The 18,499-nt window shown below is 41.8% G+C and overlaps 2 protein-coding genes across 2 annotated transcripts in view; one reads left to right on the plus strand and one right to left on the minus strand.

Annotated features, from left to right (window-relative positions):
- The first annotated feature begins 917 nt into the window (after window positions 1–917).
- LOC130133595 (ATP synthase subunit epsilon, mitochondrial-like) lies at window positions 918–2,543 on the plus strand. Its single transcript, XM_056302058.1, has 3 exons — window positions 918–1,056; window positions 1,421–1,545; window positions 2,333–2,543. Coding segments are annotated over exons 1-3 (159 nt in total). The 5' UTR covers window positions 918–1,024; the 3' UTR covers window positions 2,335–2,543.
- A 1,072-nt stretch (window positions 2,544–3,615) lies between these two features.
- Window positions 3,616–18,499, minus strand: part of LOC130133594 (piezo-type mechanosensitive ion channel component 2-like) — a gene marked incomplete at its 5' end in the record, with an annotated part of 33,439 nt that continues 18,555 nt past the window's right edge. The window contains 18 exons of the mRNA XM_056302056.1: window positions 3,616–3,871; window positions 4,388–4,616; window positions 5,055–5,134; window positions 5,913–6,029; window positions 6,536–6,705; window positions 7,166–7,258; window positions 7,509–7,697; window positions 8,096–8,243; window positions 8,821–8,979; window positions 9,837–10,051; window positions 10,468–10,615; window positions 11,164–11,290; window positions 11,903–12,107; window positions 12,276–12,464; window positions 12,609–12,867; window positions 13,292–13,603; window positions 14,373–14,534; window positions 15,181–15,380. Of these exons, the coding sequence (XP_056158031.1) occupies window positions 3,616–3,871; window positions 4,388–4,616; window positions 5,055–5,134; window positions 5,913–6,029; window positions 6,536–6,705; window positions 7,166–7,258; window positions 7,509–7,697; window positions 8,096–8,243; window positions 8,821–8,979; window positions 9,837–10,051; window positions 10,468–10,615; window positions 11,164–11,290; window positions 11,903–12,107; window positions 12,276–12,464; window positions 12,609–12,867; window positions 13,292–13,603; window positions 14,373–14,534; window positions 15,181–15,380 (3,258 nt within the window). The remainder of the gene's footprint in view (window positions 3,872–4,387; window positions 4,617–5,054; window positions 5,135–5,912; window positions 6,030–6,535; window positions 6,706–7,165; window positions 7,259–7,508; window positions 7,698–8,095; window positions 8,244–8,820; window positions 8,980–9,836; window positions 10,052–10,467; window positions 10,616–11,163; window positions 11,291–11,902; window positions 12,108–12,275; window positions 12,465–12,608; window positions 12,868–13,291; window positions 13,604–14,372; window positions 14,535–15,180; window positions 15,381–18,499) is intronic.

Below are 18,499 nucleotides of genomic sequence, written 5' to 3' on the forward strand. Positions count from 1 at the left end.
AAAGTATAAAAGCCTGTAAAACCATTTTGAAAATTGTTATCCCGAGACACTGCGCAAGTGACAGGACACACACACACACACACACACACTTGCTTGCTGGTTGTCCATCGTGCCCGATGATGACCATCTTCTTCTATTTGCGGGTCCTTTGAGGACTCAGATAGCAGAAGATACCTGCGCAGAGATGGTTTTTAAAGTGGCATGGGGGGTGCGCTTCTCCCAAAGCCACATGACTTGATTGTAGAGGAGATGGTTCCGATGGCAAGGGGGATCCCTAGACGACCGGCACCTCCACACAACTGCAGGGGGCTGCCGGAAATCCAGTTTTTCGGAAACCGCCTCGAAGCGTGCCGCCACAGCTTGCTTTTCTGTTGGGGTAAGCTCCCTTAGCCTTATGTCTTCCAGACTCACCCACAAGGCAGCGGGGCAGTGGTTGATAGGTGCCAGGGCATGTCCACCAGGGTGGGCCTGCACACCATATCTCTGGGGCCCACTGCTGCTCCGAGATCCCCTGCCAAGTTAGCCTGGGGCCGCAAGACCCCAGTTACCACGTGTGGCCACGGGGAGGCCTGGCAGGAGTCTTGGTGAAGGAGAGGCTATGTACTGGCAAGGGAAGGGTTACACGCTAGGATGCTTCCCTATTCGCCACAAAGGCTAGCCAGCGGCAGCAAGCTAAGGGCAGGAAGGACACAAGCGGGTTGGAAGAACACATGCACCTTCCCTCCAACTACACACTGCTGCACTAGACGCATCACAACACCCTGTGTGTATGTACACACACACACACACACACACACACACACACACACGACTTCCAGCAAAACGAGTAATGATTAATGATAAATATTTTTTAGGAAAATTAAAAAGGAAGTTGTTTGACAGATTTCGGGAAATAGGGGCGGGACATATGAAGAACGAGCATGGGTTTTAAACTGCTCTGATTGGTTGGGAAAGCCCCGGCGTCTTTCTAGTGACGGAACCACATACGTACTCGACCTGTCCTTGAAGCCACAATAGAGGCAAGATGGTTGCATACTGGAGACAAGCAGGCCTAAGGTAGAAAATATTTACGAACGTATATTTAATGGTCGCATTTGCTCCCCCTCTGAGCATACAGGTCTTGAGTGTAATTATCTGTTTATACGAGATATCCGTCGTTGTTTCATTCATGAAATCCTGACCTAGGCTGTTGTGCTAGCGTGCTAGAAACTGTTAGCTTAATGCTCATGTGTTTTTGGCCCCAATAAATGTCTGAGGTGTAAATTGATGTTCTCTTAAGACTGGTGCATCTGTCATTTGTAATCGATGATATAATGACGCAATTCACTCCCGGCTTCTCTGTGAATCTGCGTGTCGTTAGGTTTCGGTGTCTTTGCTTGTCGCTTTCAAGCCGGTGCTCTTGTGTGCCCTCTGTCCGCAGCTATATTCGCTTCTCCGCAATCTGCGCCAGTGCGGTGCGAGCAGCGTTGAAGCCCCAGTTGAAATCCGAGGCAATGAAGGCCGCGGAGTCTAGCGTCAAAGTCCTTAAACCTAAGACAGCCGCATGTAAGTAAAATGTTGGTTTGATGTAATTATTTCTGTTAAACCTGCACATTGTTTTACAAATCATTTATCATTCCCATCAATATGGACTGGTAACTTGAGCACTATCTGGATAATGTGCCTGTCGCTTTAGTTGTAACGTTAGCACGCTGGTAAAGACGACACCCTAAAGATTTTGTAGTCACGTTTTTGAGCCTTGAAGCCCATCGTTATTCTATTTGGCGAAAATTGTATTAGATGGAAGTGGCATAAACTGGAAGTAAACTGGAAGTAGAGAAACAAATGCAGGGAAATTATACACTTACCAGTCTGTTATAGAATAGTTCTTAAATAAGACAATGTTTATATTTGAAAGGAATTTGTAAGATTAGCTCGGACTAACTTGCATCAGTGACACGTTGAGCAGGCTGCACAAATTTGCTATTCACAGTCAAAAATGCAAATTAACACTAGTTCACTTATTTCACTGAAATAATCTTCTCGTTTTCCTGTGATGCAATTGATTTCCTCTTTTACTCACTAGAATCAGATTTTTGTTAATATAAGGTTATTCATATTTGGCATCGGGTTCAACTTGGATCCAAATACACCAGTTGTCCTATTGACCTTCCAGGGAGCTTCTGATTAGCTAGGTTGCACTACAGTATCTTTCACACCATGTTTGATTGGTGTTTGTAATAAAACAGTAGCTGGTTCTCATCCACAATCCATGGGCAATGCACCATACTGTTGAGAAATGCATAATCGGAAAGGTACTAATAATAATACCCTGTCCTTTTTGTTCCTCTAGGATCTGTGACAAGGGTGTTCATAGTTTTACTTGGAGGATGACCTGTCAGCGTCCCACCCTGCACTTCCTGTTGTGAATGGCTGATGAATTAAGAACTGATAAGATCATCACTTGAGAGACTGGGGACCTAAATGGCTTACAATTTATTGTTTGTCTTTCTCTTTCATGTGTAATTAAGAAAAATGTATTAAAGATATGGAAATTGGAACGACTTGGTTTTAGGTTGTGTTTGAAGCATGTAATGTTTGAATAATTGCAAAATATCACTTGAGATTTATAGGTTTCTTGGGATTTTATTTTGATATAAATGATACAATGTACTGGGTTAGACAGGCAACATGTATAGAAGAACATATTTACACAGGTAACGTGTATGTGTGTGAACACTTTCTTGAAATGTAGGAGGTAGGGTTACCAAGGGAAATTTAGATGTTTTGCTTGAGCTAATTTGCACTTAAAAAGTCATAAATGCATGCAATCTATATTAAAGAGAAAATGGCAAACTTCTTTATTGATGGCAGCTACAGTCACTTTAAGCCACAAGGTCTCTAGATTTATTAGTTTTTTGTGTCAGATTGTGCTCTGATTTAAAATACTTAGTGTGATCAATATTTGATAAATATGAGGGAGGGTCCCTGTAGAAAATTGACCAAAACTTAACATATTGGTTAATTAAGCCCACTGTAAATGCATTGCATTAGTGCTGTACTCAAGGTCACAAGGAATAAGTGTGCTCCTCTCTTGAAATGGGAATTTTATTCAGTTAAATCATCAAGTCATCTTTTACCTTTCCTCAATACTGCTTTTGTTTTCCTACTAAGAATCTTTCTACTTCAAAATTGTGGACTGAAAACCAAGGGCAGATGTGAAATGTTGTTTATCCCATAGGACGATTCTGTTGTTGATGGCTTCCCTCCACAGGGAGGCCCGATGGTGTCCTTTTAGCTGGTAGGGAGAACAGTCAGTCATTACGGCTCCATGCTGATGGGGGCTGCAACCTCAGTCAAGAAATAGCTGACTGGTCTTTCTGACCACTATGTTGCATCTTTTGCAATTTTTGTTTTCCGTTTGAGCTGATTAAATTGAAAGTGAATTGATCCCCAACTTAACTGTAGTGAAAACATTTTGATTTAATATGCTTTAGTTGTGGGGTCAGTGAGGTAAAACAAATCCACCTCAACGGTTGTCACTACACCTTTGGCCTTCCACTAACTCAAAGTCAATCAGTTCTCAAAGTAACCCATACATCCATCGATCCATGGCAACTCGTCCTAGCTGTATCCCTAGCAGTCTTTCTTCTCTCTGGTCATCTTGATCATAGTCTCTGGGGATCTGTAGAGGAAGATGAGTTTCTCACAGAGTATCTCCTCCAACTCCATTTCTCCTGTTTCCCGCACCACAAAGATGTCTGTGCAGAGCTTTAGGACGCGGTCTACGCATGGAAGCTCCTCAAACATGATGGATCTGGAGATACCATTGAAGAACTCCCTGACGAACTTCCCAATGACAAACACCACGGACATGTACAGGCCAACGATGCTGTGATGGACAGAGGTAAAGAACACAAGGGTTTAAAAATTTGTGTGTGTGTGTGTTGATTGAGGCCTATGTTGTTGCTTAGTATGTGCATTTTTCAGGGTTTATTGATGAGTTTATTCATGTTTTTTATGAGGGAAAAAACTGATCAAAATCTTGAAAAAGAACTTGTTTTCTTTGTCTCTCCATTTTGTTGGCCAAGGTCACTGGGATAAAGGTAAGCGGAGAATGAGAATTTTTGTGAAAATGTGGATAACATGAATAGCTATCTAGTTAGACATTATCTTCCTGACTTCCTGATAAAACACCATAGAAAGCCACCCCCCCCCCTCCGAAAAAAATCCTCTTATTCTATGACAAAATTTGTTCACATATTTGGATGTATGTAATACAAAAACTGAGTGGAGGGAGAAATCTAGGCATGCAGGTAATTGCCTTTATGGACCCCAGGCTTGTAGTTTGCATGCAATGTCTGAAAGGATAAGGAGGGCATGTTAAAGAAGCTGAGCTGTTACCTACCCATGTCCAGCCAGGAACCCAAGACTAGCGGGGCTAACTTTGTCATTGAACACCACTATTTCTATACTGTGACAGTTTTTGTGGTTGAGGGCAGGACCTGGGGAACACTCCTCCACCACCCACCACTGGCCATCCTCCTCCTCTGCCTCCCCATTGGTCTGCTGAAGTCTGACTGACAGGGGCCTGAAGAAAGCCAGTGTTTGGATGTCCTCTGGGCGGTCTGAATGCTCTAGGCAGTGATATACATGGGTTAGTTTGAACTGTGTGCTAGCTGAGGGAACGCTGCTTTCAATGTACATGTACCATTTAAATTCACGGGATGTATCACACTGCTGAATCTATTAAGTACATCATTCTTCATGGGTTAGAAGCAGGGCCCCAGACTAACCCGCTACACACCAAAATAAAACCCTGATACAAACAGATAGTCAGAACATATCCTGCAGAGAAACAAGGGCATGTCAGTCCCATTTTTACATACAAGAATTCAAGCCACAGAATCAACATACCATAATATCAAGCCAGTTCATGAATAACAAGAAACACATGCTACTTATCTACACAATGGATCCTTTTTATGTATTTACAGGTGAAGTTCTGATGTTGTTAAGGGGAAATCTGGTTTTATGATCCTGACATAAGACCAATTAATATACGGATGACAAACCAACTTCCATCCTGGTGGCCATCTTGGACTCAGGCCCCTTAGGACCCCTGAGGAACTTCGGCAGCAGAAAATTTATGATCCTACAGGGGAGAATTAAAGAACGAAACATGATGTGATGCTAATTCACACTGAATGTGGGTATTTTTAGTCACGTTGAATGGAAGTGTTGAATGTTTTTGATTGTTAACTCATTACGATGCCCCTTGATTTCTGAGCCCAAGGCCAAAATGATGTACCCAAACTGAAATGAGTGTACACTTCATGATCATGCCCTCCCAAGAAAGGTAGGTAAGATGTTATAAATATTGACTGAAGGGTAATTGATGGCATTTGCCAATGAAAATGGTAATTTTCCCCTTCATTCTGTCTGAAAATATAACTAAAGATAGGGATAAAAGATGCCGCAGCACTAGCATATAATTGCTGAGGTTCATGGTCTAAACCCTAGTGTTGCAGTGGACTTTAAAATCACATTGGATAGAATGTATGCTAAATGAGAATATGTGAAATACTTTTATCCAAGAGGTTTGCATTAAAAAATTACAGTTGACCCCTGGAGAGCCGTTACACACTATGCTAATTTCTTAGTTTTGATTTACATTATGAAGCTGAAGTATGAAGGATACACTGATATTTTTGATCTCTTAGCGTATACTCTCCTCAATATTTCTGTCAGTAAAATGCTACATTTAAAAAACTACTAATATGATGTTTATATTTATGTAATTTTGCTTAGTAGTTCAGTTATAGGATGGTATATTTAGAGGAAGACATATTAAAATAAATTGCATGAAGTATAACCAGCTTTTATATATAGATGTGTGTGTGTGTGTGTGTGTGTGTGTGTGTGTGACTCACACAGGGCTATGCCTGGTCCCTTTTAGCATATTAACTATCTCGTCCCTCAAGACCATGTCCTTATATTTCACAGTGTGCTCTCCTGTTGTTTCAGCATTCATCGACAAGGATGCGTTCCTGGGGTGCAAAGGGAAGGCGCATGAAACAATCACTGTCATATGGAAAGGTTTGTGCCCTTCTTGACTTAAGGCACATGTGCTGTGCCACAAAGCAATTTAGAAAAGCATTTACTTGGGATTTATTTTGTTTGAGGTCTACTTTGATTTATCAAAGAGACATTTTTTCTCCTCTGTTCTTTATAGAGCTATGGTATGCCATTGTAAAAGAACTTACATAGTGCACAGATGCACACATCCACATCCATGTACAAATATACACACTGCATGCATGCGTGCAGAAATAACCAAGCAACTCAATGACCACGACACATACACATGTGTGTCAGTAAGGGAGAACGAGAAGTATTCTCAGGGAGATGTGAAGCTAAAGGGGGCCCTTCTGAGAGACAAGCGGCTACTGTGCCAAGTAAGACCTATCAGGGAGGGTGAAAGGGCCCAGTGTCAAATCCATCAACAACAGGTGGCACCAAAATCTAAGAAGCATCTATGCGTGCACACATTCACCTGAGCAACGTCCATCGTAAGGTCATGTAAATGTGGGAAGAGTTGCTGAGCTCCTGAATCATGGCCTCGCGGCTAGCAGGGCTAATGCTCCACAACAGGCTGGCATCACTCTTTATCTTAGCCAAAATGATATCTTCCGCCTCATAGTTCATTATGAACTGCATAGCAGACTGGAAGAGAGAAGGAGGGAGTGGGGGGGGGGGGGGAGACAAAAGGCAGGGAATGAAGGAAAAGGTGTGAGATGCGGATTGTAGATTTACACATTTACTTTCAACAAAGCTGACTGAATTCAAATCATCAAATCATTGTGAGGTAAAGTCAAACCAAGTTTTACTGTTCGCTGAGTAAGTTTGCACATGGGAAGGAATTTGACTCGGGATGCTCACATAAAAGACATAAGAAAAATGACATAATCATGAAAAAAAAAACAGGAAGACCAAGAGTGTTAAAGATTTAGTGATAGATTACTGTACATTTATATCTCTTAAAAAAAGCAAGAACCTCTGTATTTTGTGGTATACAGTAATTCCACCTGACAAATATTCACAGTGAAATAATGTAATACTGATTGTGGTAATGAAAGAAGTGTTTTTTCCCAGTTTGGGGTCCAAACTAAGAACTGCATCTCACTGGATGGGTAGCGTAGATTTTGGTGAGTCGGTTGAAGCCAGCTTCTGAGTAAGGGACCAAGTTCTGTTCCTGGGCATTCATAGTGAAGAGAGGCTGTGAAAAACCACAAAGACATTTGCATAATTATGTACACACACACACACACACACACACACACACACACACACACACACACAAAACCATTTTCACAGGCACATACAAAGACATGAACGCATGCAGCAGAAAGCAGACACTAGAGATATGCAGTAATAACGTGCTAAACATTAGCAAACTAATATACAGTAAATATATGACATGCATTTGATATTGACAATATTGGTGTATTTTTTCAATCCTTCCTGACCTCATATCCTGCTATGCTGAGCTGGATGGAGACATCTAGCGGTTGATTGGTTACTCCGGCTGCAGAACTGACCAATGACATGAAGAGAAGGGGGAACCAGATTATACTAATTAGTGTGAAGATGATGAAACCTCCCATTCCGTATTTTACCACTTTCTTCTTCTTCTGTCCTGGAGGGTGGGGGTATTTCTGGAAAGAACAGAGGGAGATTTAAATCAATCTAGTAATGATTTAATTGCTTTTCAGTTAGTTGAAAAAAGTGAATGTATCATCAATATTGAGTCAGGGATGCTATGTATCTAGAAAAAAAAAGAGGGCTCGTTCTTAATCACTCTAAATTTTTAGTGTTTTTGATGTTGAAATGCTTTGTATAACACATGCAAGAATTACTTGTCAAAAAAGTTGAAGAATGTCCAAATTGAAGTGAATGATGCATCAATATTTCCAGCCAAGTACATGATTGTGCGATGGCTGTTGCATCAGTAGATTATTAGTAATGGCAACAGTGAAATACAGTGAGCTTCAAATTGTGAGTGTGCATATACACATTTACACACACACACATGTACACAAGCCCTCACACTCACTTTCTCAGACTCTCTCAAGCATTTTATTATGAATATGTTAGCATAGATGTCCTCTACACAAATCCAGCTGGTCAGAGACAGAGTGGTGTCAGTCCAAACCCAGTCCATCACTGCCCTCAACTCAGTCAGGAACGGAACCAACCGAAACCTGTGGGGCAAGAGAGGAGAGGAGATGAGAGGAGAAGAGGAGAGGAGAGGAGAGGAGAGGAGAGGAGAGGAGAGGAGAGGAGAGGAGAGGAGAGGAAAGAAGAGGAGATGAGACAAGGAGAAGAGATGAGAGAAGACAAGATGAGACGAGACGAGAGGAGACAAGGAGAAGAGAGGTGACAAGATGAGATGAGAGGAGAGGAGAGGAGGAGAGATGAGAGGAGAGGAGAGGAGAGTAGAGAGGAAAGGAAGGATTTAAGAAAATAAAGGTAAAAGGAAAGAGGACAATTTAAATGATCAAATCAGAAACAATGTAATTGTTCAGAGCAAAATGGTTTTTCTTCAAAAACAAAACAATGTCCAAAACCTGTATGAAATTACATTATATTAGAAATGTGATTACTATACAGATTAAAAAATTAAAATATCTAGATAACACCGTGTAAAGGTGTTATGATTGCCTTTCAACAAAAGTCACCTGAATGTCAAGCATGCAGTTAGTATGTACATTTGTATTTATTTAGACAGTAATTATGATCTTAACAATCAAGCCATTGTTTTTGTAACACTGAGCCTACCCTTGGAAGAGGAAGAGGTTGATGTAGTTGTACTGCTTAGTCAGGAAGTTTCCTAGCACGCAGTTGGGGTAGCCACATTTAATCTGGAAGGCAGACAGGCCAAAGTAGATACACTTGACGAAGTACCACAGCTGGGCAATTGGGTTTCTGTTAAACCTCCTGTGAATACATAAGGCACCATGAGAGGATGAGACACCGGTGGGAAAAAAACCAAAGTCTCCTTTCAGCTGTGATTTATTCACTGGAGTAAAAGATGAAAGCCTTAATAGGTGGGGGACAGCATTTTCTAGATTATGCCAGTGCAAAAATACTTCAACCAATCAATCAATCAATCAATCAATCAATCATTGAAACAAACTTCAATAATATGGTATTCTTCTTGCATGAGGCTGTTAAAGACATTTTGTTATTGTTGCTATTGAAGATCCTGCAGAGTATCAGCAAACCTGTACTGTGTCCTAAGCTTTCATGTGTCAAGAGTGCACCTAAAGCTTTTACATAATGACATTTTTTATTTTGGTGCAATCTACTTTTCATTATCATATCTCACTGTAGTTTTAACTTTATCTGATGGACAGCACATGGCATTGCATTTTAATATATGAAATTTGCTATATATAAATAAAGTGTAACTATGAATCAAGTATGATTGATTGACTGACTAGTTGACTGACTGATGTTAAATAGGAATGTACATTACTGAACTTCTTAGGTTTTTTTCCTCATTACTCAGTACAAGGGACTCAACCTGGATATGGCAGCTTATCTAGGTAAAGGTTGAATAAATGAATGAATTCTGTAGAAAAATGAATGAACAAGTAAATCAATGCAAACATGAATGAGCGAGTAAATCAATCATGAACAGACCAACCACCTAAAGAACCACACAAACTAACTGACTAACTAACGAGTAAATAAATCAAGTTAGTTAAGAAACCACAAGTTATAAATAAACTGAGTGAGTGAGTAAATGAATTAAATGAATGAATGAATGACTTTGGCTTCTGAACGCTGACCTCCCGGTGACTCCAGGGAGGATGAAGAACATCCAGAAATGAATGCCAAACACCAGCACCACCTGAAACACACACTTCCCCAGCAGGGACTTTTTCAGGTACAGGGCCCGGTCCATGATCATGGTACCAAACTGGATCAGCAGCATGACCAGGAAGGCCTGTGGAACCTGGTCCTCCGACAGGGACTCTGTGATGTCTGCTGCTGCACTGTATTTCTGAGACAGAGAGAGGGAGAGAGTTCATGAAAATAGAAAGAGCGAGACAGAGACAGAAAAGAAGAGAGACAGAAAGAAAGACAGAGTGAGAGACAGAGACAGACATGGTAAGAGTAAGAGACAGTGCATACAGCAGGAATCAGGACTGCTGAAACACATGGTCTACGGTATGTGACTATCTCCTGTAGTAATTATATCAGCCAACAAAGTGTATTTGTGGGCCTGTGTATGCACATGACTGTGTCAAAGTGCATTCTGATCTATAACTCTTAGTGTCTTTCAAAGTAATTCAGGTTCTTGTATTTCACTTCGGTTCACTTGCACTTAATGCAAATGTTGGTAGTTTTAAAAGATGATTTCTTTTCATGCTTTTTAAATGAACTGACTTGTCTTGACTGACTATACAGAAACTTTACCCCAAAAGCCCAGTATCCATAGATAGTGACGATAAAGTTGGCAACTTCAATGAGAAACATGAGGGCGTACACATCACACACGGGACTGTACTCCGGGTGGATGATATCATAGAAGAATTGCCTGATGGGAAGGTAAATGTGCAGGGCACTGTGGAAAAGAAGGTACGACAGATGTACATGGAGATGCAGAAATGAGAAGCCAGGAAAATGCACTCAGATTAAACACTTATCACATGAACTACCAGTAAAATTATCCTCAACTTAGATTTTTGTTAGTATTTCATGATGTCAGGTGTGCCAATCTTTACACAGTTGGCTTACCCCACTATCCATCATGTGCTGTATGAAGTAATGCAAGACTGCTAACCACTTACCCATAAAATCATCCACACAGACTACTTTTATGTGTTTAATAGTCCACTTGAATGGTTTGAAGTAACTATTACCAGTCCCGCATAAAGTAGCTAAACATCTTAAATGTCAGCGTTGGTCATAACAGTTTGAAAAATGTGCATGGCACTGCGTCATGAAACAGGCAGAGAATACTAAGAGACCTCAACGCAGGATGCGACATCATACCTTATACTGTGTAACTATTGGTAAAAAAGAAAAAAAAAGTAAAAGCAAATCCCTCATCTGAGAGGCACAAATATAATTTTTACATTAAAATCCAATTCAGTATGAAAAGCTACGCACACTTCGATGACAGCAGCTTTGGCCTGGAGCATCTTTTCTCTAATCTGCTGCCTGATCATCTGTTTCCTGGTCAGAGGAGCCTTGTGTCGTCTCTTCTTCCTGCTGTGGTGCTTCTTGGGTTTCACCTCTCCAGTACAAAAACAAAAAATATAAACCATAAAACCATTTCTGTAATCACTGGTCATATATCTGAAACTCTCATCTTCAGACAGCAAAGTGGCATTTATTTCTTTTAGACATCTCTTGGTGGAGGTGGAGATTAAGTGCAGTAGTCTCTCAACTGTGAATTTGAAGAAGGGTGTCAGTGAAAAAGCGTGTGTGGTCAACCTTCCCTGGATTCATAAAAGTTATAAAAGCAGGAACTGACTGAGCACCTAAACTGACAATCGAGCTGAATTTCCAAGACAAGTGCCCATATACTGTATTGATAGAGAATCTGACAGTGGTCTGGCTGACCAGGAATGGATTGGTCTACCAAATCAAACCAAACCTCAAGAAGTTGTAGCCAATATTGCTATTAGCATAATTCCCTTGTATGGCGCATAACTGGACTCTCAGAACAGAGGAAATCATAAGAGAAATAGAACAAGATGTGAAACATGAAACATCAGTCACCTTCAATTAAAAATCTTAAACAAAGAATCTTAAAATAGAGTGCATGGTGCCACAACTGGATTCATGCAAACTCAAGTGCCTTAATATCCGTGCGTTAATAGTAATTATTCAAAATATTCATTACTAGACTCTGTTGAGTCGCCTCTCATCCGTCTCGAGAACATGGAGGTGGTGGAGGTCTGGAGAGCGAGTAAACGCAGTTTGCGTCGAGGTTCCATCGCCGTTCTTGGTTTATCTCCTGCCGTCATCTTCTTCTTGTCCACTTTTTTCTTCAGTTTCTTGAAGAAGTCAGGCATCTCAACCTCCTTGTTATCCCACAGACCGTGACACTGTAAAGTTAATGGACATGTTAGAAAATTTCATTTCATCAAGTCTGCATTCTCAAACCATGGGTCAGAGTGCAAAATGGGTTACAGCAGGACTGCTTGTGTGCACCAATACGTCTTTATCAACACTATGGATTTCATGATGCTCTTTGAATGTAATAAGCATGGTACCTTTAGAATTGAACGGTGGAAAAACAGAGCTAGCAGCTGGATGAGGTCAAAGAGAACGTAGCCATCTTTCTTCTCCACCCCAATGATGTTGGGCAAGGCAAAAGGCCGTTCGGCGTTGATGCCTCGGTAGGCAAACGTGGTCCAGGGGAAGAAGCCAAACTGGAAGAAGTACTTTACCACAACTGTTAGCTGTAAATAGATGGAAAATAGTGGAAGAGAGTTGACCTCCCAAAAGAAGATATCCCCCATTAAAATAAAATTACGGATGCATCAGATTCGGGGACAACACTGAATGCCAAAATTGTGCTGTAATCATAACATAAAGTAACTTACCTCTGTGTATACGATGGCGGTCATCCAGAAGCGTTTGGAAGGCCTGGGCACTGACAACATGGCCCAGAGGAAGATGAGGATAGGCAGGATCAGGGAGAGTAATGAGGCCGACACCATGTGGTTGAGAATGATGACAAAATAACACAGCATCTCTGACTTGGATACCATGGTGTTATAGAGGGCGAAGAGGAGCCTCAGCGGCCTGGGCAGTGACTGGAAGAATTTGTCAGACTCTGAAATCTCCTCATTGTCAAACATACTGTGGAAATCAAGGGGAGAAGAGGAGCAAAGGGACGCATGAGGGAGGAAGTACAAGACAGACATAGAGATGAAGATAGGGGTGGTCAGTGAAACAATCGAATTCACTGTTCTATGATGAGATTTATCATATAAGACAAATGATGTCTTCGGCCATAGGATTAGTGGATCAATATGAAACTGAGGAAACTCAATATAAAATTGATGTGCCATCGGTGCTTTATTAAAAAAACAGATTTGGGCAAAGACATCTTTGTATTGTTCACAATATTTAAACTATTCACAAGATTCATCTCTTAGACATGTTGGGGTGAGATGAACACATTCATCTCATTTCAGCATCTTTTGTTTTTCAAGACCTAAGAGATGTATTAAAAATTGCTCCAACCCATTCTGCTAAAACTAAATTTCCCATGAAAACTGACTTGTTGAGCAGCAGTTCGCTGGCAGTGAGGTTCCTGCTGTCCTGACTCAGAGGCCTGGGGGATTCTGGGAGATCGAGGCTTTTCTCTTCCTCGGACTCCCTCAGACCCAGGGAGGTGCATTCTGAGTAATCAGGGTACTCATCCTCCTCTCTTTCCTCTGGTTCCCCCACCTCTTCCTGCATCTCCTCCTCATCCTGTTCATCTACTTCTTCTTCCTCTCCTTCTTGTTGCCTCTGTTCCTCTTCTTGCTCATTGTCCTCCTTATCGTCACCTTCTTCATGGTCTCTCGTTTGAGGGATATCATCTTCGAGGCTTTTGAAACAAGAGTACAGTCAGATATATGTCTAGTCCACCTTGTCTCATATATGCAAAGCTAATAAAATACCCACTATGTGCAACTTGGATGGAGGACGCATTATTCATTCATCATAACAGAGTATACATCATTCACATGGCACTACTTTAAATAAGGCATATTTATTTATGAATCTTTTATGAATCAGTCAGAAGATGTTATAGTGCATTAATAAAATTGCTTTTTGGGTTGCCAAGTTGCGGGCCCACATGTTACCAATATGGGAGTCTCCAAGGACATTCTCTCAGAAACCACATGACTAGACAAAGCTAACTTAGCCATTGTATCGTAGCCTCACTATTTGTACGCTGCTTGGTGAGAATGTGAATCAGCAGTCTTCGCCACTTGTGTTGTTTCTGAGACTCTCTATGAGGACTCTTTTGTATTGACAAAAAGGGGGCTCCCAACTTGACAACCGAAAAGCTCTTTTTATCGATGCTTGATACCTCATTACTGATTTACAACGCATTGATAAATGAATTATTGACATTAATGAAGTAATTATTAGACACTTATAAGCCCTTTATAATACATGCCTCATTGTAAAGTGGAACCATCTACATACAAGAGAGTGAGCAGTTAACAGGTAAATTCAAGTGTTGCCAACAGGCATCATAAACTATTACAGTGAGAAGAAGGCTGTTTTAAAAACGCAGTGAAGAAGAAGCAAAGCAAAGTTCAGCAGAAACAAAAGCAGAGCAGAAGTTTTGAGGTTTTTCCCTTCACCTCAGCAAAGGTCCATCGCTGTCAAAGGAGGTCAGTTCAATATTAGCTGTCTTCAGAAGCCTCCTTCTCAGTTGGTTGGCGGATGGCTGCAGGACAGGAGGATCATCCAGCTCCTCTTGGGTAGGCTGGCGGGAGCCCAGCATTGTCTCATCTGTCATACAGCTGGGAGAAACCAGAGGGATGTTAGCAGCAAGCTGGAAGATGAGTAAACGGCTGAACATAACCAAAAAGGCCGACAGAGTGCATGTTGTGTTAGTTGTGTAGAAATATTGAGTAATCTGCTTGTATCGCTAACTATCTTCAAAGTCATATGCTTGCACTCTGTTTTTCCTCACCATTGTATTTTGAATTAATCATTTTATGTAGAACTTTGAGACTTTAATGAGTATGTGCAAAATAAAATGCATCTATCTACATTTATATGTATACTAAATTGGCAGCTGCAACTTGGGGGAAGCCAATAAAGTCTGATTCACATCTGCTCACAGAATATGTGTGCGTGTGAACACACACACACACACGCATGCACACACGCACGCACACATGCATGCACGCTTGTAAAAACCTTTATACAGACTCAAAAAGACACACAATGACACAACTGCATAGCAGGAAAAAGGTGAGGGCAGCATTAAGTGTGAGTACATAAAAAAATAAAACTAAGAGTAAAACTATAAAACATATAAAATTACAGAGAAAGAAATGTAATTGCATTTGTACTGAAAAAAATATTGTGGAGGGAGAGGTTTTGAATCAACGAGCACAGGTGTTTTGTATGACTGCCACAGTAAATCCATCGGGACAGTACCTGGAGACGCTGCTGCCCCAGGAAACCTTGGAGGCAGTGTTCCTGAGCTTGACATAGGCATGGTGGGTGGAGGGAACAGCGGGGGGCGAGGAAGGGGGAGAAAGCATGTCTTCCAGGTCGTCTTGCGTGGATTGTGTGTTCTGACGGGACATCCGGGTCTCATAAAACTGCTTCACACTCTGCTGGCTCACCTCTCGACCCTGGAGAGCCAAGGAGAGGGCCGGAGAGGGAGAAAGGGGGAATGAAAGAGTAACACAACCAAAGAGGATGGTAACAGTACCCATTTGCCACTAAGCAAGTAAGCATTTTCATGGCTGAATTAACCTACTGTGGGGCCCCAGGGAAAAAGTTGAGTATGGGTCCCTACCAACCCAAATTCTCCACTCTCTGTACATAGTGCATGTACCCCTTCCCCTTCAGGCCTTATGCTGGTATACAACCTGACCACAAGATGGCCGTCGCAAATTTGCTTAAGGATATCCATATAAGCACAATACCAATTGAAATGATAAGGGCCTTAAGACTGCATTTTTACACAGGGCCCCTCTACACAACAGCACATCAAGGATAGATAATAATGTAGTGTCCGGGGGCGTCTGGGTAGCGTAGCGGTCTATTCTGTTGCCTACCAACACAGGGATCCCAGTTCGAATCCCCGTGTTGCCTCTGACTTGATCGGGCGTCCCTACAGACACAATTGGCCGTGTCTGCGGGTGGGAAGCCGCATGTGGGTATGTGTCCTGGTCGCTGCACTACCGCCTCCTCTGGTCAGTCGGGGCGCCTGTCGAGGGAGAGGGGGAACTGGGGAGAATAGCGTGATCCTCCCACGTGCTACATCCCCCTGGTGAAACTCCTCACTGTCAGGTGAAAAGCTGCAGCTGGAGACTCCACATGTATCGGAAGAGGCATGTGGTAGTCTGCAGCCCTCCCCGGATTGGCAGAGGGGGTGGGGCTCAGAAGGGAAGGCTCAGAAGAGTGGGGTAATTGGCCGGATACAATTGGGGGAGAAAAGGGGGGAAAAATAATAATAATAATAATAATAATAATACAGTGTCCCTCTTAAGGTCCCTATCATTTCAATTGATATCGTGTTTAAATGGTACATATTCCCAAACAAATTTGCATTTAATCAGGTTACCTAAAACCGACTGACATGTGGTGATACTATGGCCTTCAGGGCCCTTGAGCAATTGCTTGCTTTGCATAGTTGGCAATCCAGCCTTGACCTTTATTCTCTGTAGCTGAAGATGACCCTTACAGTTTATTTGAGCAAAAAATAGACGTGGTGTAAATAACTGTATATACAGTGCATCCGGAAAGTATTCACACCCCTTCACTTTCCCCACATTTTGTTATGTTACAGCCTTATTTCAAAATGGATTAAATTCCTTTTTTTCCCCCATCAATCTACATACAGTACCCCATAATGACAAAGCGAAAAAGGTTTTGTAGAATTTTTTGCAAATTTATTAAAAATAAAAAACTGAAATATTGCATGTACATAAGTATTCACACTCTTTACTCAGTACTTGGTTGAGGCACCCTTGGCAGCGATTACAGGCTCAAGTCTTCTTGAGTATGAAGCTACAAGCTTGGCACACCTACTATATTTGGGGTATTTCTCCCATCCTTCTCTGCAGATTCTCTTGAGCTGTGTAAGGTTAGATGGGGCGTGTCGCTGCACAGCTATTTTCAGGTCTTTCCAGAGATGTTCAATGGGGTTCAAGTCTGGGCTCTGGCTGGGCCACTCAAGGACATTCACAGACTTGTCCCGCAGCCACTCCTTCGTTGTCTTAGCTGTATGCTTAGGGTCGTTGTCGTGTTGAAAGGTAAACCTTTGCCCCAGTCTGAGGTCCTGAGCGCTCTGGAACAGGTTTTCATCAAGGATCTCTCTGTACTTTGCTCCATTCATCTTTCCCTCGATGCTGACTAGTCTCCCAGTTCCTGCCACTGAAAAACATCCCCACAGCATGATGCTGCCACCACCATGCTTCACTGTAGGGATGGTATTAGCAAGGTGATGAGAGGTGCCTGGTTTCCTCCAGACGTGACGTTTGGCATTCAGGCCAAAGAGTTCAATCTTGGTTTCATTAGACCAGAGAATCTTGTTTCTCATGGTCTGAGAGTCCTTTAGGTCCTTTCTGGCAAACTCCAAGCGGGCTGTCATGTGCCTTTTACTGAGCAGAGGCTTCCGTCTGGCCACTCTACCATAAAGGCCTGATTGGTGGAGTGCTGCAGAGATGGTTGTCTTTCTGGAAGGTTTTCCCATCTCCACAGAGGAACGCTGGAGCTCTGTCAGAGTGACCATCAGGTTCTTGGTCACCTCCCTGACCAAGGCCCTCCTCCCCCAATTGCTCAGTTTGGCTGGGCGGCCAGCTCTAGGAAGAGTCCTGGTGGATCCAAACTTCTTCCATTTACGAATGATGGAGACCACTGTGCTCTTCGGGACATTCAAAGGTGTAGAGATTTTTTTTGTACCCTTCCCCAGATCTGTGCCTCGATACAATCCTGTCTCAGAGGTCCAAAGACAATTCCTTTGACTTCATGGCTTGGTTTCTGCTCTGACATGCACTGTCAACAGTGGGACCTTATATAGACAGGTGTGCCTTTCCAAATCATGTCCAATCAATTGAAATTACTACGGGTGTACTCCAATCAAGATGTAGAAATGTCTCAAGGATGATCAGTGGAAACAGGATGAACCTGAGCTCAATTTTGAGTGTCATAGCAAAGGGCGTAAATACTTATGTACATGCAATATTTCAGTTTTTTATTTTGAATAAAATTGCAAAAATTTCTACAAAACCTTTTTCACTTTGTCATTATGGGGTATTGTGTGTAGATTGATGAGAAAAAAAGGAATTTAATCCATTTTGGAATAAGGCTGTAACATAACAAAATGTGGGGAAAGTGAAGGGGTGTGAATACTTTCTGGATGCACTGTAACTCACACTAACCTTTGTAGCATATGAAAACCAATGCAATATAAGGCGAGTTAAGGTTTTTGTTTTATCAGCTCTTAAAGTGATACAGACATCAAAATCTGAAAATATCTATTGATAGGCTATGTTCCAAGTTGGAATGTGACCACGGAGAAATTCAGTGGCAAAATTCAGTTCCATGGAGAAATTCAGTCGGGAAATTCAGTTCCGAGTTGGAATGTGACCACGGAGAAATTGTGCCGGTGGATACGTAGACACCAGTCAATTTGCATACCGCACTACCGCTCATGTTTAAAACCCTAAAATAAAAACTTTATATACATGTACCGGTGTGTTATTGTTGTTTGTAACAGATTTTGAGTAATGAAGTCAAAATA

The sequence above is a fragment of the Lampris incognitus genome, unplaced genomic scaffold (assembly GCF_029633865.1).
Source record: "Lampris incognitus isolate fLamInc1 unplaced genomic scaffold, fLamInc1.hap2 scaffold_401, whole genome shotgun sequence".
Lineage (NCBI taxonomy): Eukaryota > Metazoa > Chordata > Actinopteri > Lampriformes > Lampridae > Lampris > Lampris incognitus.

Excerpts from the sequence above, each read along its gene's own strand:
- LOC130133595 (XM_056302058.1), top strand. The coding sequence starts at position 1,025 with ATGGTTGCATACTGGAGACAAGCAGGCCTAAG. Across the intron at positions 1,057-1,420 it reads TGGAGACAAGCAGGCCTAAG|CTATATTCGCTTCTCCGCAA; the intron begins GTAGAAAATATT and ends CTCTGTCCGCAG.